Source organism: Hipposideros armiger, unplaced genomic scaffold (assembly GCF_001890085.2).
Source record: "Hipposideros armiger isolate ML-2016 unplaced genomic scaffold, ASM189008v1 scaffold_132, whole genome shotgun sequence".
Lineage (NCBI taxonomy): Eukaryota > Metazoa > Chordata > Mammalia > Chiroptera > Hipposideridae > Hipposideros > Hipposideros armiger.
Genome location: NW_017731482.1, coordinates 1,311,110 through 1,336,934, shown reverse-complemented (window position 1 = coordinate 1,336,934; position 25,825 = coordinate 1,311,110). Strand labels below are relative to the sequence as shown.

At 51.2% G+C, this 25,825-nt stretch overlaps 2 protein-coding genes and 1 pseudogene across 4 annotated transcripts; all 3 read left to right on the top strand.

Moving 5' to 3' along the window:
• UCP3 (uncoupling protein 3) lies at positions 1-12,258 on the top strand. 2 transcript variants are annotated; one of them, XM_019649342.1, is made up of 7 exons: positions 1-258; positions 5,833-6,053; positions 6,569-6,779; positions 7,059-7,259; positions 8,486-8,587; positions 9,068-9,248; positions 11,972-12,258. In XM_019649342.1, exons 2-7 carry the CDS (start codon positions 5,928-5,930, stop codon positions 12,039-12,041), a joined length of 891 nt encoding a protein of 296 aa, XP_019504887.1. In that variant the 5' UTR covers positions 1-258; positions 5,833-5,927; the 3' UTR covers positions 12,042-12,258. The 2 variants fall into 2 exon arrangements, with proteins under 2 accessions (XP_019504887.1, XP_019504886.1); XM_019649341.1 differs by lacking the exon at positions 11,972-12,258 and adding an exon at positions 10,044-11,096.
• Positions 12,259-13,401: 1,143 nt separating this feature from the next.
• On the top strand, positions 13,402-14,612 carry LOC109386305 (protein FAM91A1 pseudogene; annotated as a pseudogene).
• Positions 14,613-17,401: 2,789 nt separating this feature from the next.
• On the top strand, positions 17,402-24,315 carry UCP2 (uncoupling protein 2). 2 transcript variants are annotated; one of them, XM_019649438.1, is made up of 8 exons: positions 17,402-17,772; positions 18,586-18,742; positions 21,244-21,384; positions 21,553-21,763; positions 22,606-22,800; positions 22,881-22,982; positions 23,333-23,513; positions 23,839-24,315. In XM_019649438.1, the coding sequence occupies exons 3-8, from the start codon at positions 21,259-21,261 to the stop codon at positions 23,951-23,953; spliced, it is 930 nt and encodes a 309-aa protein (XP_019504983.1). In that variant the 5' UTR covers positions 17,402-17,772; positions 18,586-18,742; positions 21,244-21,258; the 3' UTR covers positions 23,954-24,315. The 2 variants fall into 2 exon arrangements, with proteins under 2 accessions (XP_019504983.1, XP_019504982.1); XM_019649437.1 differs by having other exon boundaries at positions 17,406-17,772; positions 21,160-21,384.
• Positions 24,316-25,825: the final 1,510 nt, after the last annotated feature.

Sequence of the window (25,825 nt, the reverse complement as noted above, 5' to 3'; positions counted from 1 at the left end):
TCTGGAACTCTGACTTCCCCCCTCACCTCCCTGCCCCCCACCAGCCGCCTCTTGTCAAATGATCAAGCTGTCATCTAGTGTCTCAAGGGTAAGGTTTCAGGTCAGCTGGAGTGTATAAAGATAGGTGCCAAGCCTGAGGCGGCAGAGACAGCAGTGAATGGTGAGGGGGCAATCGGATCCCTGCTGCCACTTCCTAGGATGGAGGCCTAAGGAGCCTTCAGGAGGTCCTGTGCTTCCCCTACCCCTGCTGGATCACAGGTAAGACCCCATTCTCCACCCCCTTCCTCCTCTATGTTCTCCCCTCAGGGCAGCTTGCAGAGAGCAGCCAGGAGCTGGCAGGGGTCACTAGCCATAGCACGGCAGAGCTGAGACAGATTCAGTCCAGCCCCCAAGTTGTCAACATAAGGAAACTGCAGCTCTGATGAGGGCTGTGGAAGGGCTGGGCCTCAATCCCACCACTGGTGGCACTCACCCAGGACTCACTTCCCCCTTGCTCTGCTGTGATTTTGCAAATCTCCATAGATACGAGGTGGCTTTCTTCTTAGCCTGGCCCAGAATCCCCCCAAGATGCCTCCAGAGCATAAAGGTCTCTCCCCATGAGGGCCCTAGGGAACCATTTCCTGAGTAGGGATGGTGGGGGCATCTCTGGCCTGAGGCCTGGCCCATGTCACATGCCTGGAGGTTTACAGAGCCCATGGGAACTCCACCTAGGTGACGTCCTCGTGGAGGCTTTGCCAGGAGGGTGGGTTCGGGCAGGGGGTCTCAGAATGGGGTCTTCTGACCCCTGCTCAGAGCCACCAGGGACCTTATTTCTAATGCAGATTCCCAGGCCCCGGCCCAGACCTGAATCAGGATCTCTGGGGCTGAGGGCTGAGAAGCCACTTTGTAAACAAGCAGTTCCAGGGATCCTGAGCTCTCCCTGAAGTCTGAGACTCTGGGCAGTGGAACAGGCACATGTGTCAGACAGACCTGGGCTCCAATCCCAGCACCATCCTCAGCCTTATAACTGGCTGAAGCTCTCGAAGCCTCAGGCCCCTGGTTTATGAAGTGGGAGTAATCATAGAAGTACCTTAGAGCCTTATAAAGGGATTGAATAAGCCAGTGCCTATAACACCCCCAGCATGGTGCCTGGTGCAGCAAGTTCTTGGCAAATGTTAATGGGCCACACTGAGCTGGGCCATCCCCTCCCTCAAGTGCCCCCACAGAGCCACAGGGAGGAGGGTTGTGCTCTTGACTTCCTCCACCAGCCAGTGGCAAAGGTCTGCTGACTACTGAGGCTCCTCAAGCACCAATTCAGGAAGCTGGAATAAGGACGGAAGGAAGTTGGAAAGCAGTGACCTCAGGGCAGCACCTACCTGAGCCCACCACTGTGGCCTCCACACGCCCCACCCCAACTCGACCAGTGAAAGTTTTAGAGCCCTCCCCCCGAAAGGTGTGGCTTTTGACCTGAGTCCATGCCTACCTACTCTGCTTCCCCTGGGTGGCCCAGGACTGCCTCTGGAATACTCTCCAGCTTCACCCCAGGCTGCTGCTCTGGGCCAAGTTCAGGTTGCAACACCTCTCGTTGCACCCTTCCAACAACCTCCTCCCAGGTCTCTGAGCCTTCCATCTCTCCCTTGCAGTCCCTCCTCGACACCTTCACCACACGCTGCACGCAGGTCTGTTGGTGTCACTCCTCAACTTGAAAACCACCAGCCACTCCCCATTCTCGGCTAGATTAAGCATAGTCCTGGCATTGGAGGCCCTCCACTAAAGGCCACTGTAGGCATCTCAGATCTCGTTTCCCATTTCTTCCCTGCAGCAAGTGGGGTTCCTTGGTCAACTGGTCCTCCCTGGGCCCCTCTGGCCCTGGTCCATCCCTGTACAGGCTACACAGAGAAGCAGGATAAGTTAACCTTGTCTCTGCCTTTGGGGTCCTCCATCTAGAGGGGAACCACTGTAGTTAAAGAGCTGATCCTATTAGAAGGTATGGGACCAGGGACAGCTGGGGACAAAGGAGGTTCAGAAGGGAAACCCTTGGCAGTTCAGCCCCCTGGCCAGGGAAAAACAGGTCCCCCAGGGAGATAGAGCCAGCCACATAATGCTTCCTGTGGGGCCAGCACATCACACACAATCCACAGCAGGGGACCAAGGACAGAGAAGGCACAGAGACACAAAGCCATGCTTTAATGTGACCTCAGGTCATTCTACCCATCTAGGCCTCAGTTTGTAACTCTGAAAGTGGAGTAAGTTTGTAGGGTTCTTTTAATAGAGCCCAGGTGGCCACCAAAGATGTTAAAGAAGGGACACTCGGACAACCCGTGAGAGACAACCTGGGAAGAGAGGCTAGCAGGATGCCAGCAGCAGCTGCTCACACACCTGCAGAAGCATTTCAACCCCAGGCAGGAGCCAGAACCTCCCTACTGGGGACCAAGCTGCGCTGGCTGCTGCTGGTCTTCTGTAGGGCAAAGGGGAGCGAGGATGGAGGCAAGGGGAGGACGGTGTGTCCCAGCATGCCTGCAGTGCTGTCCCCACAGCCAGGCTCAGCTGTGTGGGCACTGGGACTGCCACACCACCCTCCCAGAGAGCAAGATCTTTCCTGGACCCTGTCAAGCAGGCAATACAGAAAGGCAGGAAGACGGGCTGTGGGAGGAGCACTGCAGAGGGAGCCAAGGCCTGACTGTGCAACCTGCAGAGATGTCTCAGCCTCTCGGAAGCCCAGTTTTTGCATCTGCCAAACTGGGCAGTGGTGTCCTCTCAGCCTTCCTCACCAAGCTGTTGTTCTGTGTGCTTAGCATTTAGTTCCCCATAAACAGGTTTGCATATAATTTAATAACTGCAAAGGGCTTTGAATGCCCTCAATAAAAAGGCAAGAATGTGGATATCCATACGACCACATCCGCTGGGGCCCCTGAGTAGAATAGTGAAGGGAGCCTTCATGTCGTCACAAGGACCTGGTTGAAGTTCTGCGATTTGAGCCAGCCTCTGTCCATCGTAAGCCTCTATTTTCTCATCTGTAAAATGGAGTTAAATGCTGCCCTGCCTTCTTTGCAGAGCTGTTGCAAGCCTCGTATAACAGAGTGAACCAGGCTCTGATACTAGTGGATGGTAATACTGAGCCTCTGTTTGTTCATCGAAAGTCAGGAAAAGGGAGGGGAAAGCTCCTTCTTAGGAAAGCTATGAGAATTCCGTGAGACTGTGTGTAACGCTGCCTTTGAGATTTTCACTCCTCCTCCCCTAAGCCATGCCCCACACTCTCACATGAGCTCATGCCCTTCCCCGTACCTGGAACACCCTCCCCACCCTCCAGCTGCTGAAATCTTGCCCACCTTTCGAGGCCTAACTCATGAGACCCTCTTCCCACCACCACCATGAAACTGTTCTAATTCCACCTCACAAGCAAGAGAGAGGGTCTCCCCCTCCTTCGGGAACCTTTTTGATGGCTCCTTCCTTCTAACATTGGTCTAGCCCATCTTGTACTACAGTTATTTATGTACGTGTCTAATGTCCCCACAATACTCCTTGAGAGAGCCTTGTGGGCAGGTCACCCAGACTGTTTTTACTGGTCTCCAAATGTGCTGGAGTGCCAAGCACAGATGCTGGCATGAGGGGGCTCTTATGGAGGGCCCACAGGCATGGCAAGGACTTCGGACTTCGTTCTGAACAATGGAGGGGGTGGGGCATTGGACAGTTGGGTTTTTTTGGTTTTTTGTTTGTTTGTTTTTTATTGGGGAATTGGGGGGATGGGAACTGCGCTGGGGAATTGGGGGAAGGGGAACAGACAAGTTGCTGTCCTTTTGTTCTTCAGTCTAGTTGTGGAGGACGTTGCTTCACTGGCCCAAGTTGGCACCATCATTGCGCTCTTCCCGGGCAAGGCAGATAAGTTGCCGGCTTCTGGATGGCCACTCACTGAGGCTGCTGGCCGCTCACGCTGGCTGCTGGCTACACATGGTAGCCCATGGCAACCCACCTGCCGTCACTGGCGACTCAGGGCAGGCCAGTTCCAGGTTGAGCTGTTGTTCAGCATCTTAGCTGTAGAGGGCAGTGTCACTGGCCCTCATATGTGGGATCCAAACCGGGGCCCTCTGGAGTCCTAAGCCAGCTCTTAACCAACGCGCCACTCGGCCGGCCCCATTGGACAGTTTTAAAATAGGGGAGTGACATGGTCTGACTTATGTGTGCTGAGACGCTAGGTTAGGCACCCATCTCACATCCTTCATTCCCTTTGGATAATTCTACACCTATCTGTCTTCCCAAATGTAAGCTTCTTGAGGGCAAGAGCCAAACACGATTCATTCTATATCTTTTCTTTCCTAGTACATAGCACAGTGATCAAGAAATAGCGGACCATTAAGATAGTCATTTACACCTTAGCATGAATTAGAACAGGAGTTCCTTCTTAAGAACAGGCCTTTCCAGGGAAAGGTAGCAGCAAGAATAAGAGTCCAGAGTGCTGTGTGGATTGAGGAGATAGCACCGAGAGAACCAGAGTTGTACGTGGCAGTCCTGAAAGAACCTATATCTTTTGGCATCCAGTTATCACTGTTGAACAGGTAATATATTATTCCCATTTACCCAAGAGAGGTTAAGCAATGTATCCAAGGTCCCAGCACCCAACAGGAAGCCGTGAAGTCAGGGCAGGAGCTCAGGGTTCCTCACCACAGGACCAGAGTTTTTCTGTTGCCCTGTCGGGAAGGGAGCGCACACAGTGCCCACTTCACAACTCGGTGGGACTGGCTCTGGCCCCAGAGATGAGGACACTGAAGGGTCTGGGATCCCAGTACACTAGGGGTGGGTGTGAATTGGGGGGCCAGTAGGTGTGAACTGCTAGGAGATGGCATCAGCACCAAAGCCCGATGCACAGAAGTCCAGGTTATAAGAATGCAGGACTGCCCACGACAGGTGTGCCAGGTTCCCAAGGTAACCAAGGCTTACCCAGGACGCTCAGATGTAAACATGCCCCTGGTCAACCAGTGGTAGGATGGGTGCAGACAGGTGCCTACCTGCGTGGGGGGACTCATTTACTTGACCCAAGACTGGTCCTCCTCTGTCTGAGAAGCTTGTCTTCTTCAGCTGAGAAGGGACACCCTTGGAAGTATGAGGAAAAAAAGAGAATATGGCCGACACCACCCCAGACACCAGAAGCAGCCCCCCTCAGCCCCGCCTCCCTCAGAGCTCGGGGGAGCAGGGCCACAGAAGAGCCAGGGCGGGCCTTCCCCCCTCCTCCATGCAGAACGTCAGCCCAGAATCCCACAAGAAGAGATGTCTCTAGTCACCAACTAAATATCTTTAGTGACAGAAAAGGAATCACAAGCTGAGAAGGATTTTGTTTGTTTTAAATATAATAAAAGTATATTCAGGCACCCTTGAAAAACAAGCAAAACAAAAACAAACAAGCCTTCATCTGAGATGACCAGCAGTTTACTTGAGTCATGAGGCTGTTTATTTTGTTGATTTGGGAATAAAGGACCTAAAGTACCTTTAGTACACCTCAGGGATCAGGCCTTTCCCAGGAAGCAGCTTATTGCTGGGGAAGGAGAACAGGGTTGTGGGGTGTAGACAGAACCAGGTCTGGTCCTTGCTTTAGCCTCAGTTTCCTCCTCTGTACAATAAAGATTCACCACCAGCCCTGCCTGCTCCATGGTGGGGCAGTGGGGGGGTGGGGGGAGGAGGGGAGGATCACATGAGGTAAGGGAGGGGAAAGTGACCAGCTTTTATAAGCCAAATCCACACAATTGAACATGGCAATGCCCAGGCTTTTCACTTATAAAGTCTCTCCCGGTGCTGAAGGGAGCCTGGGGACCAGCCGGATGGCATAGGTTCCATCTGTCTCCTCTGACCTGTTTCCTGCAGCTTCCTCCCTGCACTAAAGCCCAGGGCTGCAGTGCAGCCTCTCTCCTTGGACCTGTACCGGGCCCCAGAGGGACGGGACAGAGCCTTCTGGGACCATGGTTGGGCTGAAGCCTTCAGAGCTGCCTCCCACAACGGCTGTGAAGTTCCTGGGGGCAGGGACAGCCGCCTGTTTTGCTGACCTCCTCACCTTTCCACTGGACACAGCCAAAGTCCGTCTGCAGGTAGGTGCCCTTTGGCCAAGGGTCATTGTTCACATCACAGGAGAGCTGGGCTGTCCAGCACAGCACCTGCACTGTCTGCCACAAGCTCTTCCTCACACAGACTCCTGAGCAGGCCACTCACTCCGCTGCTTAAGACCCTGCCTTGCTGCCTCCCCATCACCATGGTCCTAGACAAAAAAAATCTTAATTCTTTGACATGACATGACAGGGTCCCTCAAGGCCTAGCCCTACTTTGTAAACCATAAAGTATGAAGTAACAGTAAGGAGTTACTGGGCGACCTTGAGCAAGCCACTGACCACGGTAGTGGGAGAAACAGCCTGCCCTCTATTTGCTCTGAATCAAACACCACACCGTGTCTAACAGCTCGTGAGCTGTAAACTGCTGCACAAACCTCAGTTGTTCTTACTGGGATGTGACAGCTGTGGTCATGCTTGTTCTTGAAATCAAGCCTCAGGCATACAGCCCCATCCACCGCCACCCAGCTCCTCACACCTCTGTGGGGGGTGTCCCTCAGATCCAGGGGGAGAACCAGACTGCCCAGGTGGCCCGGAGCGTCCAGTACCGCGGCGTGCTGGGCACCATCCTGACCATGGTGCGCACTGAGGGTCCCCGCAGCCCCTACAATGGGCTGGTCGCCGGCCTGCAGCGCCAGATGAGCTTTGCTTCCATCCGCATCGGCCTCTACGACTCTGTCAAGCAGTTCTACACCCCCAAAGGATCAGACCGTGAGTGCCCGTGGGGTATCCCATGGACACTGGCAGGTGGGCGGAAGCAGAACCTAGGCGTGTGGGTCCAGAGACCAGGGCAGTGCAGACTCAAAGGCAGAGCTGCGGGGCCTGGGGAGCTGGTAGCAGGTTACTCATGAGGAGACTCAGAGCCCCCATCAAGGAAGCTCCGGAGCCCTGACCCAGGAGAAGAGGCAGGCATCCGGCCCGGGCAGCCCTGCAGAGAATAGCATCAGGCTCAGAGAGGTGCCAGGGCCCACTCTCTCTTCTTCTCTCCAGACTCCAGCATCACCACCCGGATTTTGGCAGGCTGTACCACAGGGGCCATGGCAGTAACCTGTGCCCAGCCCACAGATGTGGTGAAGGTCCGATTTCAGGCCAGCAAGCACCTTGGGCCTGGGGGCGACCGGAAGTACAGCGGGACAATGGATGCCTACAGAACCATCGCCAGAGAGGAAGGGGTCAAGGGCCTGTGGAAAGGTAGGACTGGACGCCACGCTCAGGTCTTTGACAAAGCTCTTCCTACCCTAGGGCTGGGACAGAAAACTGAGGGAATTCCCAGCATAGTATATTCCAGTGATTCTCAAAGAACATCCTGACTTGCCACAGTGCTCCAAATTCAGTTCACTTTGCCAACCCCTCCGAGCAGGCAGCTCAGAGGGAGGCAGAAATGAATAGAAGACACCTTCCGTACCCTCACGGCTCTCACAGATACACAGAGGAGATGATTCTCAAAGAACATCCTGACTTGCCACAGTGCTCCAAATTCAGTTCACTTTGCCAACCCCTCCGAGCAGGCAGCTCAGAGGGAGGCAGAAATGAATAGAAGACACCTTCCGTACCCTCACGGCTCTCACAGATACACAGAGGAGATGAGACGTGTCAAGGAGCAGCCATACACGGGGCAGGATGAGCTAGGTGCATGCAGAGGTGCAGGAGAGGCAGGAGAGGCCACACAGGCTCTGGAGGGAAGGTGACACTTAAGCTGGTCCTCAGAGGCTCAGCAGGCTCTTGGTGTGTGGAGATGGGAGGGGAGGGCCTTCCAAGCAAAGGTCTGCAGGGCATGGAGAAGAGACAGAGGCCGCTGAAGGAGGCAGCTGTGAGGAGTGGGGCACCGGGAGACGCTGTAAGGACAGAGCTTCCTTGGGAGCAAAGCTTTAGGGTTCCTTACGTGTCTAAAAGGTGGCAATCTCGAAAAATGCTGGAGTCTCTTCCATATGGAGACCAGGGCCCACATGAATCCTTGCAGAAGAAACAGTGGCCGGGTGAAAATTAGGGGCAGGGCACCAGGGTCACAGCCCTGTCCCTGCACTCACTTGCACTGTGCCCTGCCGGAGCCCCGCCCTCTGTGAAACCAGGGGATTGGGCCCTCCCAGCACTACATTCTGTCATTGTTCCAAGAGCCCAGACTCCTTCTTCCAAAGAAAGGCTTCCTTTTCTAGCTCCAGCCAAGTCTCAGGGAAGTATATTTAAATTCTGGTAGATACTGCAGAGTATCCTCCAAAATTTGGCCCAAACACACACAAGTGGGCCTCTCTGTTTTCTGTCTCAAAGGAGGACACTGATAATCTGAGAGTTGTTAACACTAGAAAAGGTGTAGTCTGCTCAGCTGAGGTGGGCTCCTCTGAGACCACCGAAATGGGGCACTGTGCCCCCAAAACTGGGGCCTACCCCCACTTATCAGCCCCCACTCCCCTTTCTAACAGGAACTTGGCCTAACATCACAAGGAATGCCATTGTCAACTGTGCTGAGATGGTGACCTACGACATCATCAAGGAGAAGCTGCTAGAGTATCGCCTGCTCACCGGTGAGGCCCTGGGCTCCAGGCAGACAGCCGTCCCAAAGCAGGGAGGGAACCTGGAACTCCACATGGTTGGCACCACCCAGAGGCAACTGGGCTTTAGAAGAAGCAGAGAGAAAAGCAGCACCCAGTAAACCATTATAATGAGTAGGAAAAAGCACTGAACGGGAAGGCCAGGGACCTGGGTTCCAGACCAGTACCACTTCTTACCATGTATTATTAAGCAAGATTCACCTTCTCTGACTTCAGTTTCCTCAAACACGGTGGTTGGGCTGGGTGACCTTCTAACTCTGGGACAGCTCGGTTCGGTGTTGACCATACTTACCATGAGCTCCGCCCAGCGCACAGTGAGAGAGATAGAAAATACTACCCTTATGTTCAAGGAGTTCACAGTTTAATTGGGGACAAATGATAAACACACATGGAACAGGAAGCAAGTGCACTCATCTCACAGCTCAATATTTGCTCTTCCCTTCCCTGCTGCAGACAACTTCCCCTGCCACTTTGTCTCTGCCTTTGGAGCCGGCTTCTGTGCCACAGTCGTGGCCTCCCCAGTGGATGTGGTGAAGACCCGGTATATGAACTCTCCGCCAGGCCAGTACCGCAGCCCCCTGGACTGTATGCTGAAGATGGTGGCCCAGGAGGGCCCCACAGCCTTCTATAAGGGGTGAGCCTCCCACTCCTGCCTCCACGCTCCCTCCCAGAGAACTCGGGCCTAGGATGAGGGTTCAGGAGAGGCTTTGGCATGAGGTTGTGGTGGCCAAGCTGATTCCTACAGAGCCCAGAGCAACCAACCAGGCAAGGAGAGTAGGGACATTCTGAGCAGGAGCAACATGGGCAACGACATGGAAGGAAGGGTCTGGCATGAGCAGAGAGGACCAGGAGGGAATTAGCAGAGAGAGGCCGAAGAGGAGGGCAGGGGTCAGGTCACGGCTCCTCCGTGAGTCTGTGATGCACAGCCGAAGTGGGGACTCTCTCCCAGCTGCGTTATTGCAGGACAGGCAGGCTCTCTGAAGATTAGCTAGATTTGGTGTTACACCGTCTTCACAGTGCGGTGTCCTGGCAGGTGCCTCCTCAGGGGTGACCATTCAGGATGTAAATGAGCCCAGAAACACCCAGCAGCAGAGTGGAGTCAGGTGGGGTTAGCAGAGCTGCTTAACCTCTCTGGGCCTCCATTTCTGAAAAAGACAACTGGCAACAATCATCGCTACCTTATAGAACTGTGAGAATAACTGCCTGATATAATAACCTGGCTCAAAACGTTAGCTTTCTTTCCTTTACTGGTTCCAGCTTCTGCCTAAATTCCCTCAGCAGAGAAGAAAAAGACTGAGTAGATCTTAGAAAACGTTCATGACTAACACAAGTCTAGGTCTGTTGGCACCAACAGTGTGATGGGGCGAGCATAGTAGATCTCTGGCAACTTAGTCCATTCCGCTTGATGTTTTGGTTGTTTTCTCATCAGATTTACACCCTCCTTTTTGCGATTGGGAGCCTGGAATGTGGTGATGTTCGTAACCTACGAGCAGCTGAAACGGGCCTTGATGAAAGTCCAGATACTAAGGGAATCTCCGTTTTGAACAGAACGGGCCGCTTGGGACTTACCTGGAACAAAACCAGTCAAGAATGGAATAAAGCAGTGGGTCCACGCACAAAGGGACACAGACCCACACATGTTTACAGAACTGTTTACTTGCTGCTGATTCAAGAAACAGAAGTAGAAGAGGAGGACGCATTCTGGTCTTCGGTGCGTTGTCTTAAGAAACACCTTTGTTTTGCACTGACGAGATGGAAAACAAATTATATTAATTTTTGAAACCCATTACGTTGGATGCCTAACATTTAGGCAAGAGAAGATAAACCAAAGCAGATCTGTTTGGATAAAATGGAAGTTTGCAAACTTATGTCTCCTGAGAAATCTAGATTAGACAATGAATTATGAAGAAGAAAGGCTGCAAGCATGGGACAGGAGTGGCATATAACTTGGAAATCCGCTAAGGAGTCTAGAGGGACACAGTCAGAGCAACACAAAGCTGTGACTCCCGCCTTTGATTAGCCATGGATCTTCAGCCATACGTGTAAATGAATCCGCTGTGTAGAATCCACTGGGATTCTAGGAATGTGCGAGAAAACCTGGAACCTGTGCCAAACGAGCAATGCTGGGCTCATAAACAGTCTCTGAAGACACTGTAGAACCCAGAAGACAGCCTCGGTCTCCTTTCCTGTAAAATGGGAGTAATAATCCCATCACTGCTACCTCACTAGGGGTATCATGAGGATCATGTGAAAAGCTGGAGGGAAAAGTACTTTCTAGAAACAAACGCTCCGTACAAATGTGAATATAAGGACATGGGTGTGGGAAATATTTTGTCAGGACAGTGAGGAAGGGCCAGGGAAAAAATTGTTGAAAGACAGTTGTCTAGAGGTGTGACCACAGGAGTCAGGGGCTGGGGAGCTGGGGATGACAGAAGATAATGTGCAGGGCCGGCTGAGTGGCGCGTTGGTTCAGAGTTGGCTTGGGACGCCAGCTCCAAGCAGCAGGGCCGGGGTTCAGATCCCACATGAGGGCCAGTGATGCTGTGCCCTCTACAGCTAAGAGGGTGAACAACAGCTCGACCTGGAGCTGGGCTGCTCTGAGTTGCCGGCGACAGCGTAGGCTGCAGTGGGGCTGGCCGGCAGCTGGCATGAGCTTTTGTGAGCTACCATGAGCCACTGTGAGTGAACGTCCAATGGCCAGTGAGCAACTGCTTCACCCAGGAAGAGCGCAATGATAATACCAACATGGGCCAGTGAAGCGACGTCCTCCACAACTAGACTGAAGAACAAAAGGACAGCAACTTGTCTGTTCCCCTTCCCCGTTTCCCCAATGCTGCTCCCTCCTCCAATTCCCCAATAAAATCTTAAAAAAAAAAAAAGAAGAAGAAGATAATGTCCAGCCATGGGAGCCTAATTCCCATGCAGTCCCCATTCCCCAGCTGTACTGTGAGGCATCTTGAAGAGTGTGGGGTTTGGGGGAAGAGATAAATGCTGGGCTGAGAGCCTAAAATAGCAGGGCTCAGAATTTTTGGAAAATTATTATGACTCAATAAAGGAATTCACACCTTGGGTGTTGGAATGAGTACAGCCACTTTTCTGCCTTCTCTTTCTTGGACAGAATTTCCCTTTCTCACTTCAGGCTTCCTGCCTTGTCACGATTGGGCCAGGTCTGGCCCCCACACGCCTACACGGTCTTCTGCCCTCTCTTGCTGGCTAATTGTTCTGCCTTTTAGGGCTTTGGCTCCTAGTCCGTAAAAGGCAGAATTGAACAAGATGACATCCTTCTGAATTTAAGAATAGATATCTTTCAGGTTGATAATAGGGACCCAGAATGCCTATCTTTTTTCTGCTTCTTAGCAGCCTGTGTGACTCTGATGACAGCACTGGGTTCAAACCTCAACCCCACCTCACCTTACTCGCAGCTTAACCACCAGGAATCCTTGCACCTCAGTGTCCTACCAGAGAAGTGGGAACGGTCCCCGCCCCACAGGAATACTTAGCAAAGTCATCTTTCCTTCCCTGCTCTGACTCCTCCACACCATGGGAAAAAGAATATCCACTCAAGGCCTGGCTGAGTGGCTCAGTTGGTTAAGAGGTCGCTCTGAGCAACAGGGCCGCTGGTTTGATTTCCGGCCCAAGCTGAGCTGCTGCTGAGCTGCCAACAGGTAGCAGGATGGCTCAGTTAAAAAAAAGAAGAAGAAACAGAAAAGAATATCCACTCACTCTCAGTACTTTCCTAAGTTTAAATTATAATTGAAGGTCATCCGCAGATACAAACTGAAAAGTCCAAACATAAGCAAATAAAGAAAATTATTGTCTGGTTTGGCTTTCAAATAAAATTCATATTTAAGATTTTCTCTTACTTTTGACTTGACTATCACGTGCAATTTTGTGTGTGTGTGTGTGTGTGTGTGTGTGTGTGTGTGTGTGTGTGTGTGTGTAGGGATGATGAGAAGAGTTGGCCAGGCAAAGATCTGAGAAGAGTGTTCCAGGAAAGAGAACAAGCAATCCACAGGCCCTATGGGAACAAGCTTGGCATGTTCAAAGAACAGAAAGACTGTCCATGTGGCTGGCATAAAGTGAATGAGGAGACAAATGTGAGATTATTCATTTATTCATTCATCAAATATGTAAGGCTTGTGCCAGAGGCTGAGAAGTCAGAGAACAGCCAATTGTTTGGAAAGTTTGGCAGAGAAAGGAAGGAGAAAAAAAATAGCCATTGTAAAAGGGGTAGGAAAGTCCTGCAAGTACCTTTCAATTCACACACACACACACACACACACACACACACACACACACACTCACACACACACGTTGGTTAAGAGCTGGCTTGGGACGCCAGAGGGCCCCGGTTCGGATCCCACATATGAGGGCCAGTGACACTGCCCTCCACAGCTAAGATACTTAACAATAGCTCAACCTGGAGCTGGGCTGCCATGAGTCACTGGGACGGCATAGGCTGCAGCCACTGTTGCAGTGGGTTGCCATGGGCTACCGTGTGTAGCCAGCAGCCAGCGTGAGAGGCCATCCAGAGGCCGGCGACTGATCTGTCTCTCCTGGGAAGAGCGCAATGATGGTGCCAACTTGGGCCAGTGAAGCAACGTCCTCCACAACTAGACTGAAGACCAAATCGACAGCAACTTGTCTGTTCCCCTTCCCCCAATTCCCCAGCGCTGTTCCCATCCCCAAACTCCCCAATAAAAATCTTAAAAAAAAAAAAGATAACAGTACATTGATATTATAAATCAGTGTAGCTCATCAAATTTTTTCTTTTTGAAATTTGAAGAATGGTCACATCTTCCACCAATAAAGCCAGTGGCAACTTCCATAGAGGCATGGTAGGTGGTGTGGGCTGGTCAGATCACAAAGATAACATAAAGATATACATTTTTCCTGAGAAATACATTGTAAATAAGACCACTAATTCAGGTCAACTCTTTAGTTCATTAGATTACAATGAATGTGGTACATAGTTTATATAACAAAGTATTTATTTGAATGTATCAATATCTAATGACGATTTTATTCTTTTGAAGGTTTTGTAATGAATTGAATGCAAGATGACTAGATGATTGCTTTGAAACTATTTATGTTAAAATTTTTGTGTTTTTATTGTATCGTGAGGCATTGAAACATCTGAACAAACGAAACTCTATTTCTTTCAATGATGCAGAGCTTGCAAATGTTCTTGAGATGGACTTTTCCCTGCTTAAGAGCGGTGTTTCCATGTATTGCTGATTGGGCTTTGTCCATAAGAAGAGACAGTAATAATGTGATCAATTCATTCATCATGGTGAAATGTTTTATCAGTAAACAGATTTAAAAGCACTTTCGATCCACAAAAGATACTCCTATCACAGGATGACAAGGAAAGTAGGAGTCCTGAACAAGAAGCTTTGTCAGCTCTGATATTGACAAAAATAGTCAAGATCCAGTTGACACCGTATAAGCAATTTGGTTCTGTCTATAGAACACACAAAGCATATTTCTTTCCTATTTGATTCAATTCTTGCCTTTTTAATATTGGGAAATCCTTCAACAAAAGTTGGCATACTCTCATGTAAATCCCTGGACAGCTTCCTTACAGAATTAGAAAAGGTTCAAAACATTGGTGAAGGAGAAATGCAGAGCTATTTCGAGCAGGCACTTACTCTGAAAAACAAAATACCTTCTCTGCATATTACAATGATAGAATCACACCACTGCATAGCCAGAACTCAATTATGGTTTTCTTCTCTATCTCTTACACTGTGGAAGCCTTCTTGATTTGGACCCTGTGACTTGCAGCAGAGTTCGAAACAAAAATTACACATTGCTTGTTTCCATGGCTCCTCTCACTAATGAATTCAGCCCATCACCAATAGCACTCCCCAGAATATCAGACCAGTTATCCAGAAATCACTGTCCAGAAGTCACATCCCCATTTCTTTTACTGCCCAAAGATATAAGACTTCAAAGACTGCCAGATATATTTCAGGGTTATTATTGAGCGTTAATAATGTCTGGAGTCATCATCCTGAAGTAATCCCTACTTCAGATTAGCTCCGATGTTGAATGATGGGATGAAAGAAACCTTCTCCATTTGACAAAATAGAACTACAAAGAGAATTGGCTTGTGTCAACGTGGGTGTTCATAACATTATAATCAAGAAACACAGTGGGCTTGCAGGGGTTTCTGTGGCTATGTCCCCATGTCTACCCTTCTAGTAAACATATAAACAGAAAACTTGGTGGTGCTTCTGATGAGAAAGGAGAACCTGATTTAACTTCCAGCTCAGAGTAAATGTAAGTACAGAATCATTCGAAATGGTCATTGAGGAAGCAACTAATGAATCAACAAGAAAACAGAACTCTGATGTTGCCAAAACAGAAGCCAACTGGTTTCCTCTTGATCTGTTTCTCATTTAATTCAGAGCTATTTAGCTGTTTAGCTCTGAATTAAATGAGAAGGTTTGTAGGAAAACCGCAACACACAAACTTTGCAAAAAAGAAAGTCTTCAAAAACTCTGACATTCCAGTAGAAAACTCTCTCTACATATCCTTAACTTTGTTCATTCATTCTAGGAAGGTGCTTCAATACTGGATATTCACACAGAGGCCAGCTTTTTCATGTTTTACCATCTTATGCTAGTCTAACTTTTGAATATGAGTGTAAGACCAGTGATGGATGGGAGACTCCTCAGTGCCAGAAATAATTTTTTGAGACTTGACTTCTCAGTTTCCAGTTTGCTTCGTATTTTACTAGGGCCATGTGCTCAGGGTATTTTTCTTACCTGTGTGAACGAAAATAGGGCTCTGTAACAACCCTGACAAGTTCAAGGGGGCCACATGGCAGGTCTGACAAGCTCAGTGACTGAAGTAACCACACAAGATGATCTGATCACGTATTCCTAGCTGGGCAGGTCATAGAAGGTAGTCACATCCCAGACCTCTAGCAAAGGCCAATATTTACCTTAAGTGAACCCTGGCCATTTTTCTTATGTATGTAGGGTAACATACCAGAGTAATGTCAGAGGAATTTTCTTTTCTAGATACCCTGAAGGCACAGCCCCAGGCAGCAGAGCACAAGACCACCTGAGGAGACTACAGAACCCTTCATTTTGATCTTGTTCCCCGCATATCATTGTAAATGTTAATTGTTAACTATCCTGTACTCACCGATGTAAAAGAAGTATGTGTTTCACCATTTTGCTTTTTATCCAATACTAGAGATTTCCCCACTTTGCTTTCTCCTGCCTCCTTAATCTACCACCAATGGATGTCATGTACATTCCTTACATTTTCTCCTGATTCTAAATGCTTAAAAATCTCCATTCTCTGGAGCATTTTCTCAATCCGTTGAGATCTTGCTTCTAGGCATATCCTAAAAAACTTAACTCAGATAAGCTCTTATAAAACTTTTCTATAGGTTTGAACATTCTTTTGTGGACACCTGCTATAATATTCCATTCCCAGTCCAGGTATAGTCTGTCTCCTCAGCTGACAGTTCCTTTTGCTTATGGACAAGACAGAACACACACACACACACACACACACACACACCACAACCACCACCACCACCACCACAACCCCCCTAATTATCTGTCTCCTCAGCTGACAGTTCCTTTTGCTTATGGACAAGACAGAACACACACACACACACACACACACACACACACACACACACACACACCACAACCACCACCACCACCACCACAACCCCCCTAATTGACTAGGGTTTAAACGAAGGCCCACTACTTCCTAGCTGTGTGATATTAGGCACAGGATTTAACCTCCTTGGGACTCTGTTTCCTCACCTGTAAAATGGTGGTTAATACCAGCCTCACAGGTTTATGTGAAGTTTTCACACTGAACCTGAAAGGAGTAACCGCACTGCCTCTATCCTCCCATTACACTTTTCAAGGCACTTTCAACGGCAACCCAAACAGCAAGTATTGAGCCTCTACTATATATCAGCCTTTGGAATGTTTGTGATACTAAAAATACAGGAAATATCTTCCTGCTCTGGAGTTGCTTGCAGTGTATTCCGAAGACAGCTTCCCCATACACAGTCCTGGGAAGCCGACAAGGATGAGAACAGAAAAAGAAAGGGACAAAGAGTCCAAGGGCAAACAGAGATCTATCTTCTTCTAATCTCTAAATGCACGTGCTTGTCCAGGCCACAGGACCCAAATGCTGGTTGTTTACGTTACTGTCATCCCCACAAGACCGCCAGCCACCTAAGGGCGACCCAGGTCTGGCTCATCTCCCAAATCCCTTTCTCATCACTGGGCTTGGGCACGCGGCAATCCTGGGCCCTGTTCAGTATTCTCACTCGCCGGTAGCGAAGCAGCTCGCCTCATGCTTGGTGTCCCCGCTCTACCCGGGCCGGAAGTCCCCCGGACCCCTCAGGACAACGCCTATCGCCGGCGGGAAAATGCAGGAAGCCCAGCTGTTCTCAACGGCCGTTGGCGGTGGCGGGCCACCTGCGGCTGCAGCCCAGATTGGCTCCTTCCTGACAACGCGGCGGCTTTAACCAATCGCCAGCGAGGCCGGTCGGGAGGTCCCGCACTGCGGGAGCCCGCGCTCCCGCCCGAGGCACCCGGCTTGTTTGCAGAGTCGGGGGTCGCGGACTAGGCCAGTGAAAGGAAGGCGTGCACTTACACCCGAGCCTCTGCGCCGCTGTTAGAAAAAGTCCTGGCGGGGGGGAGGGCGGGACAGAGGCGTGTGTAACCCTAGGCAGCCTCTGCTTTCCGGGAGTCAGTCCTGCCATCCTCACAAAGAGGTTGGCAGACTGGGGGGTGGGAGTGTGTGAGGCGGAGCGAGGGAGTGACCCCCGGTAAGAGATGCGTGGTACCTAAGGGGTAGACGTGAGGGTCCGCCTGCACGGAAATAGGAATGAAGAAAGGCGCGCAGAGAACCCCAGGCGCAACGGTCCCGGCGGAAAGGCGGTGGCTAGAGGGTGGCCTCCCCATCTGAAAGCCAAAGGGCTTCTCAGGCCCCGCCCCTCCTCGCAGGTCCCGCCCCCAGGGTTTAAGACGAGCCGGCAGCCTTCGCGGACCCCACTGCTAGCCCTTTCGGCCGCGCTTGTAGGTAGAGTGCAGACTGCGCACCCTCCGCACCCCTCGGACCGCCGACAGACAGCGCCACCGGCACTCTCGTGTTCTCCCTGCGGTTTGGTGAGCCCGGCCCCGGCCCGCCCAGCCCTGCGCCCGCTACACCTGCTCCACGCTAGCTACACCGGCCACGAGGCCCGGCGCGCTTCCCTCTTAAATTTCCCTTCTCTCCTCCCACTCTATTTTGTATTTTTCCTTTCTGTCTGTCCTTGATCTCCTTTCACCCTTTTCCTACGTCGCTTTTGTTCTTTGCCTCTCGCGTTCAGTTGGCTGTAATTTAAACCTTCGCCCTTCCACTCCCTTCCCTCGCCCAGAATGCCCAGCCCTGCCTTGGGTGGGGCCTTCTGGCGCATCAGCGATAAGCAGAAAGATCTCTCCCCCGGGTGCTCCATGCCCTTGCAGGGGCTGTTTCTGCTGGGAGGAGGCTTTGAGCTACTTGATCCGGCCTCTGCGGAGCGCGATCCCAGCTCCTCTAACCTTGCAGCCCCGCGCTGGGCCCTACTGGACTCTCAGCGAGTCTCTGACCCATCATCACCCCCTCACAACACTCCCACTTAGCAGTCTGCTGACTGTGTTGGGGGATGCTTTCCAGAGTACTGCGTGCCACCAAAGCAGAAGTCTGGAGGAGAGCCAGTGGGTGATACTAAGAGAACAGACAAGGAAGGGAGAATTCCTAGGTTCACTTACCCCCTCCAGTGTGTGCATTAATTAGTCTCCAGCTACCCTGGGTGAAATGGACTCTGTTCACTTCCCCTTCTTTCCCCAAGCACGGACTGAGTGGGCTGTGTGCCTTGGGGAGGTGGCTCTTTCCATGCTGGGGTGTGGTCCTTTATGGTGAATTTACCTGTCTAAACTCTCCTTTGCCATTATCCACAGGACACATAGTATGACCTTTAGGTGTTTCGTCTCCCAGCCATTTTATATGGAAAACCAACAAGATCGGGCCATGATAGCCACTGGCAGCTTTGAAGAATGGGATGCCTTTAAAGAAGCTTGATCTTGGAGGCCTCAGTGTGAGACCTTAAAAAGCCGGGTAAGAATCCAGTCTAAGGGAGGGGTCTTCTGCTTCCTTCTAGCCCTACGGTCTGGGGTTGGGNGGGGGGGGGGGGGGGGGGAGGCATGTCAGCAGAACATTAACAAAAATAACTACCACCAGAGTGAAGTCACTCTTCTCAAAGCACTGTCATATCCCTGGTCTCACTGTGGCCCATAAGCTGACCATGACAAGCCAAGGGTGGTGGTCCCTATTTTGCAAAGAAGGAAATGGAGGCCAGGGTAGTATAGTGATTGGCCCAGGGTCACCCTGGGTGTTGGCAGTAGAGCTAGAACAGGAACCTTTTGTTCTAACTACATATTGTTGACTCCATCTCTGACTGTCCCTGAGACAGATTAGTAATCAGTCTAATCTTTTTTGGACACCGAAACAGGTATTTGCCTTGGACTGTAAATTAGTAACTCTTTTCTAGTCCTGAGTTTTACTTACTCTTCTTAGTAGTGTCTTTAGCACAGGTGACCTCTGACCTCATACCCATGCCTCTGAAAGATCTGACTCGTGGCAAACCCAAGGCAACATTTAAAATGGCAACTGAGCCTCTGTGCACTTGTCTTTGAGGTGGGCAGGGGTTGGGTTGTCTTCTCTGGTGCTCACAACACCCTGCAACCCAGCTCAAGGTCAGGACATGATAGATTCATATCATCATGTCTCTGATGCCCAGAGAAGGGACGCCATTTGCTTGAACCTTCTCAGAACTGTTATGTTGGCATGAAAGAACTTGGCTGTGGGTAGTCCTGAACTCATGAAAGGCGCTGCTTGTGAATGGGACTGAGAAAACAGCAGAAAAGGAATGAGATGGGCACCAATGCAAACCAAATAGCATAAGCTTTGGAATCTGTAGACTTGGCTCCTAATAAGGGCAGCTACCTCACAGGGCTGCTCTGAGGAGTAAGTGAGCCCCAAGTAGTGGGTTGGGGACAGGTGTGCAGTACCTCCTGGGGAAAAGGGATGTCAGAGCAGGGAAACTGGAGAATCTGGAGCACCTTCATCAACCCATTTTGACATTTTGAGCGCCAATCTCACATAGGCCAGTCTCCAGGGAAATGTAAATAAGGCCAGGCCCCACCCTTTACGAGTTCCTGATGTATTTGAGTGGCAAAGTAGGCTCTGGGTTTCCTTGTTTGCCACAGTCTCCTGGGGTTAAGAAGCTGAGTGAGCTGTTTGTTTCCATAGGTCTCTGTATTTACAATTGATTCCGGACATCCTCCCTCTGCCTGCCAGCTCTTTCCTCCTGACCTCAGTGACAGGGGCAGCCAATCAGGCTGGACTCAGAGCAGCTGCTCCTATGAAATCAGAGAAGTGAGCTCAGAGGAGAGAGAAGCAGGTCGCCCTCCCCCACTGGGCTGCTGGGCTCACTTCCTCCTGAGGCAGTGGGGGAGGAGAGGGTGTTGTTTCAACTCTGAGAACAAAATGGAGCTTCTGGTTTCCTGTGTCACTCTATATCTCTGACCTGCATTTCCCCACCCCTACCTTTTGTGGTGAAGGAGTGGGTCCCTCTGTGCTGAAGGAGAGGAAACTTCTCAGAGAGGGAGAAAGTTTTCCCTGAGTCACACAGTAAGCCAGGGGAAAAAAGCCGAGCCCCGAGAATTGCCCAGTATTCTTAAAGACCCAGCTGAATGTTACATTTTCTAAGTTTTTGATTACCCACTTTTCCTTACCTCTCTCCAGAGTTAGTTGTTCCTTCCGCATTTTGAGACTATGTCCTGCAAGCCCCAATGCATCTTGAATCACCTGCCCACTCTCTGTGCCAGACAATAAGCCCCACCTAGGGTAGATATTATCTCTTGCATCTCAGTGAACTAGGGCCCAGCAAAGCTGACTTGTTAAAAGAATGATTCTAGAGAGCCCAAGCTGTGTGGAGCTGAGGAATGAGATTGATGGGCTGGGACAGAACTGAATTGGACTTGTCCATTACTTTTTGTCCAGACTTAGACAATTCCAGACCCATGGGAACCTCTCTTGCTTAAGAAATCCAGGGCATAAACCTGTAGGTTTGTGCCTATCAGGTGCTGGTCTGGCTGAAACCTTTTCCCCGCTTCTGTCTGCCCTCCAGACAGATCCACAGAAGCAAGAATGTGGGCATCATCAGTGAAATCTCTGCACCCAGTAGACACAGGGCCTGGGCTAGGGCCTGCTTTGAGGCAGCGTTAGGACAGCTGTTATACACTGGCCTTGTGAAAGGGAGGGAGCTCTTCACAAAATATGGACTCCTTGGGCAGGAATTGCTTCTCCAGTCCCTATTTGAGTACCTCCAGAGCTCACGTCTACTTTTCCTCATGGGGTTGCTCTGGTCCTTGCTTAGGGAGGTTGTGCTGTCAGGGAAGGTAGGGGTGTGGGTGGTGAGCAGGGAGGGCCTGGGAATACTGCTGATGATGGGGCTTCTCTCCTTGGCTTAGATTCCGGCAGAGTTCCTCTATTTCGTCTTGTTGCTGATTGAAGGCGCCCCCTTTTCCAATTTTTCTCCATCTCCTGGGAGGTAGCAGAAAATCAGCATTATGGTTGGGTTCAAGGCTACAGATGTGCCCCCTACTGCCACGGTGAAGTTCCTGGGGGCTGGCACAGCTGCCTGCATTGCAGATCTCATCACCTTTCCCCTGGATACTGCTAAAGTCCGGCTGCAGGTGAGGGGATGAAGCCTGGGGATCCTGATGGTGTCGAGTCTGCTCCCTCCCCAGTGCAGACTCTTCAAAGGCCAGGGGGATGTCTGGGACTGTAAACTTTGGAGCGTAGGGACGGCAGGAGGTAAGGAGGGCAACCTGCCTATCCCTATACCTGTCTTGGCCTTGCAGATCCAAGGAGAAAAGCAGGGGCCAGCGCGGGCTGCCGCCAACATGCAGTACCGCGGCGTGCTGGGCACCATCCTGACCATGGTGCGCACCGAGGGTCCCCGCAGCCTCTACAATGGGCTGGTCGCTGGCCTGCAGCGCCAGATGAGCTTCGCTTCTGTCCGCATCGGCCTTTACGACTCTGTCAAGCAGTTCTACACCAAAGGATCTGAGCGTGAGTATGGAGCTGGACCATAGGCTCCTTGGCCTGTTCGACTTGCTGGTAGTTGATCGTAGTTCATTGCACTGCATAGCTCCTTTAGACCCTAAGATCCCTAGGAGGATCAGAGGAACAGGAAAATGGAAAGGCCCTGATTTTCCTAATGATTCCTGAGCTCTAGGGCTGTGCCCGGCTCTGAGCAGGACGTTCTCCCATGACAGTCCTCACAACCATCTTGACAGCAGGTAGTATCATCCACCTTTTAACAGATGAAGAGGGACTGAGGCTTGCCGGAGGGAAAGGACTTGGCTAAGGACACACAGTAGGATGCCAGAAAACACACCCAGGACTTAAGCTTCCAAGGCCCCCATTCTTCCATTCCATCTCGTTAGCGTGGCCTCTGTTTTACACATGTGGAAACTGAGAGCCCATATAAAAAAGTTGACTTTTCCCAAGATCACGTGGCAGGGAGAAGTAGGTCTGGGATGAGAACCCAAGTCTTATGTGTCCCAGTCCTTGGGAAAGCCACTTCGCTCAGAGCCTTGGTTTTCATATTTGTCAAATGGAAATGATTCTCTTTTCTCATGGCTGTTGAGCAGGTTAACTGAAGTGAATGAAAATATTTTATGAAAGAAAGCACTAAGTCTCATTTTGTCCTACTCCTTGCTGTGTCCCAGTGCCTAGCAAGGAACAGACATAGTAATATTTTGTTTGATGTAAGGAATTCTTAGAGCAAGAGCTGGTCTGGAGCCTGTTCCCAAAAGGCAAGAGATTACAGTCACATGGTATATTTTCTAAGGAGAAGTGGAAAGTGAGTGCAAGCCCACTGGCTACTGACTGCCGTGGTTCTCCCACAGATGCCGGCATCGGAAGCCGCCTTCTGGCAGGCAGCACCACAGGTGCCTTGGCTGTGGCCGTGGCCCAACCCACAGATGTGGTAAAGGTTCGGTTCCAGGCTCAAGCCCGGGCTGGAGGTGGCCAGAGATACCAAAGCACTGTTAATGCTTACAAGACCATTGCCCGACAGGAAGGGTTCCGGGGACTCTGGAAAGGTGTGTATCAGTGTATCTTCTTCCCCTTCTTCCTCCTTCCCTAGTCCCTTGTCTCACATAAGCACCCCTTTCTTATGTAGGGACCTCTCCCAACATTGCTCGTAATGCTATTGTCAACTGTGCTGAGCTGGTGACCTACGACCTCATCAAGGATGCCCTCCTGAAGGCCAACCTCATGACAGGTGAGTTTAGGGTAAAGGGTGCTGGGTCCTGCCCTTCCCCAACCTAGGATCAGGTGTGGGAATCTGGTTGCCTGAGGACCACACCTTTTCATCCTGTTTCCGCTCTGCTTGTGGAGGGAGTTAGTTTCTTTCTCACTCACCATATTGAAGCCAACTGGGATGAAGCTCCCATTCTGCACACGGAGGCGCTGAGGCGAGGCAGACAAAATGATTCTTAGGTCCTCAGGAGAGGTCCCAGCTGGAGTCTGTCTCTCTAAGACCACACGACTCCAGTTACTTAAATAATCTCTTTCCTTCTGGAATGATGGGGTAAGGAGTCCTGACTCTCGCCTGTTCTTCCTCCTTGGCAGATGACCTCCCTTGCCACTTCACTTCCGCCTTCGGGGCAGGCTTCTGCACCACCATCATTGCCTCCCCTGTCGACGTAGTCAAGACGAGATATATGAACTCTGCCTTGGGCCAGTACAGCAGCGCTGGCCACTGTGCCCTCACCATGTTCCAGAAGGAGGGTCCCCGAGCCTTCTACAAAGGGTGAGCCCCTGATCCACCCCACCCACTTCCAGGCCTCCTATCACACAGGTGGGAGAGAACACCTGGAACTGAGGAGTCAGACTATTTCTGATCATGGTCCTGGGATTTCACCAGCATTCTCTCATGCTTTTAACTCCCTCCTCGCAGAGTTGTTACCTACTGGATGGGATTCTTGGCTCACAGCCACACAGCTGTGAGGCTGTGGTCCCTGGGCCCTCCTAATTTCATTTGGAACAGAGCAACAGGGTTGGATTGGATGCCAGGACCCAGCGGGGTGAATGAGAGGTGGAGGTGCCCTCTGTGACCTGTGTTTTCTCCTCTCTAGGTTCATGCCCTCCTTTCTCCGTTTGGGTTCCTGGAACGTGGTGATGTTCGTCACCTATGAGCAGCTGAAACGGGCTCTCATGGCTGCCCGCACCTCTCGCGAGGCTCCTGTTTGAGCCTCTCCTGCTGCCTACCTGACCACCTCTGGCTTGGCTTTGGCTCCAGCCAGACCCTGCTTCCTCCTACCCCCTCCCTCCCTTCCCCTCTCTCTCCCCCAACCCCTTCTTTCTACTCCGATTTCCACCGCCTCCCTCCCGTCTCCCCACATTCTCACCCCACCTCCCTACCTCATCTCCCCACTGCCTCACAGTCCTGGAGAAGATGACCCCAGTTGACGCTGGGAGGCCTGTCACCAGCCAGGATCCCAAGCCCTCAGTCCCTTGAAAAGTTCAGCCCAACTCTTCATCCTGTCCCCAAGCCTACTCCGCCTGGCACATCACCCATAAAACAAGCTCAACCTTGGTGTCTCCTCCCTCTCTTACAGCTGTTACCAGAGGTCTTACTTAGTCTGATGGGCCCTTTTGACACCTAGTGGGCTGGGGAGGAGCCACCTGACTTGGAAAGTGGGGCGTGACCCACCTTCCATCTCCAGGGTCCAACCTGAGGCCTGCGGAGATCATCTAGTCCATTTCTGTTTACAAACCAGGCCCAGGGCTGAGGTGGCAAGTGAAGGAGCAGCCCAGAGTACACCAATACCTGCCTTTCCCACCCCCCAGACACCCCCAGGCCTGTTTATCTGCAAAATGAGTGTTCCTGTCTCCCTGCATCTCCTGGGCTTCTTGGAAGATTTAGAAGAACTTGGGAATCTTAGATGCTATGGGCTTGTTTTATTCCATTTTACAAAAGGGAAACCTACCTCCCCAAAGCCCCAGACCTGGTGAGGGCATCTGCCTGCCTCCCACCCTTAGGAGGTAGTGTTGCTGCTTGGGCGGGCGGGCTGCAGGGCAAACATCTGGCCTTGGCCTGAGTGTACTTTTCACTTGAAGTCTGACCCTCTTCCAGAGCTAGAGATCCCCGGGAGGTGACCCGCCAAGGCTTAGGCTGCATAGGGCTATCTGTCTCCCTGTCCCTCCTCTTACCACCGGTCCTCAGAGGCAGGAAAGCAGGTGGGCAGGGCTACTTCTGTTTCAAGGGGTCAAGAACTCAGGTCCCAGAATCCCAGTGTGCCCAGTGCAGTTCTGGGCCCTTAGCATTAAGCCATCCAGGCCCTTATCTGAAGAAGCCTAGACGGGTCATACAGGCAAGGTCACAGGATGTCAGCAACTTGAGCTGGGACTCAGACTCCTCCCTTCCCCTGTGGTCTCTTCCCCCAGGGACCAGTGTTGGGGTCCTTCAGGAATCCTGTTGGGCAGCTATGGAGCCAGACCAAGAGAACATGACCTCCCTCTCCCCACAGCCTAAAGCAGCTGACGCTACTGCTGCTTCCCCATTGGTCAGAGCTGGAGGCTAGGCCTTTCAGTGCCTGGGCAAGGGGTCTGGGATATTTGACATGTTCCTGGGGAGGGCACGAGGACCCAGCTTCTGCCAAATTGAGCTGATGGTACCCAAACCCCAAGGACAGTTGGGTGCCATCAGTTGATCCTGGGTGAAGGTGGCGGGCAGCTCAGCCTGGCTGTTCTCTGCTGGGCTGCAGGGAGTCAACATAAATGGAGGGCCCAGCCACTGTGCCTCATGCACCTCAATTCCACGTTAATCCTGTGAAGCAGGCTATTCACTGTTTTGCACCAGAGGAAATATAATTTATCAGCCTAGGTATGGCAGCTGGCTTATTCACAAACCCTGTGTTCCAGACACTGGGATGGACACAAATCCACTTGGCTTCATGGTTCTGAGCATGATCCTGGGACAATGAGCTGGGAAAGGTGGTAGGAACCACTGGATACCATACTAGTAAACCTTAGTAACGTCCTTGATGCCTGTAAAACATGCATGTGATAAGCCCTGCTTTGCCTGCCTCAAGGTAGCACTGAAGATCACTGCTGCAATAG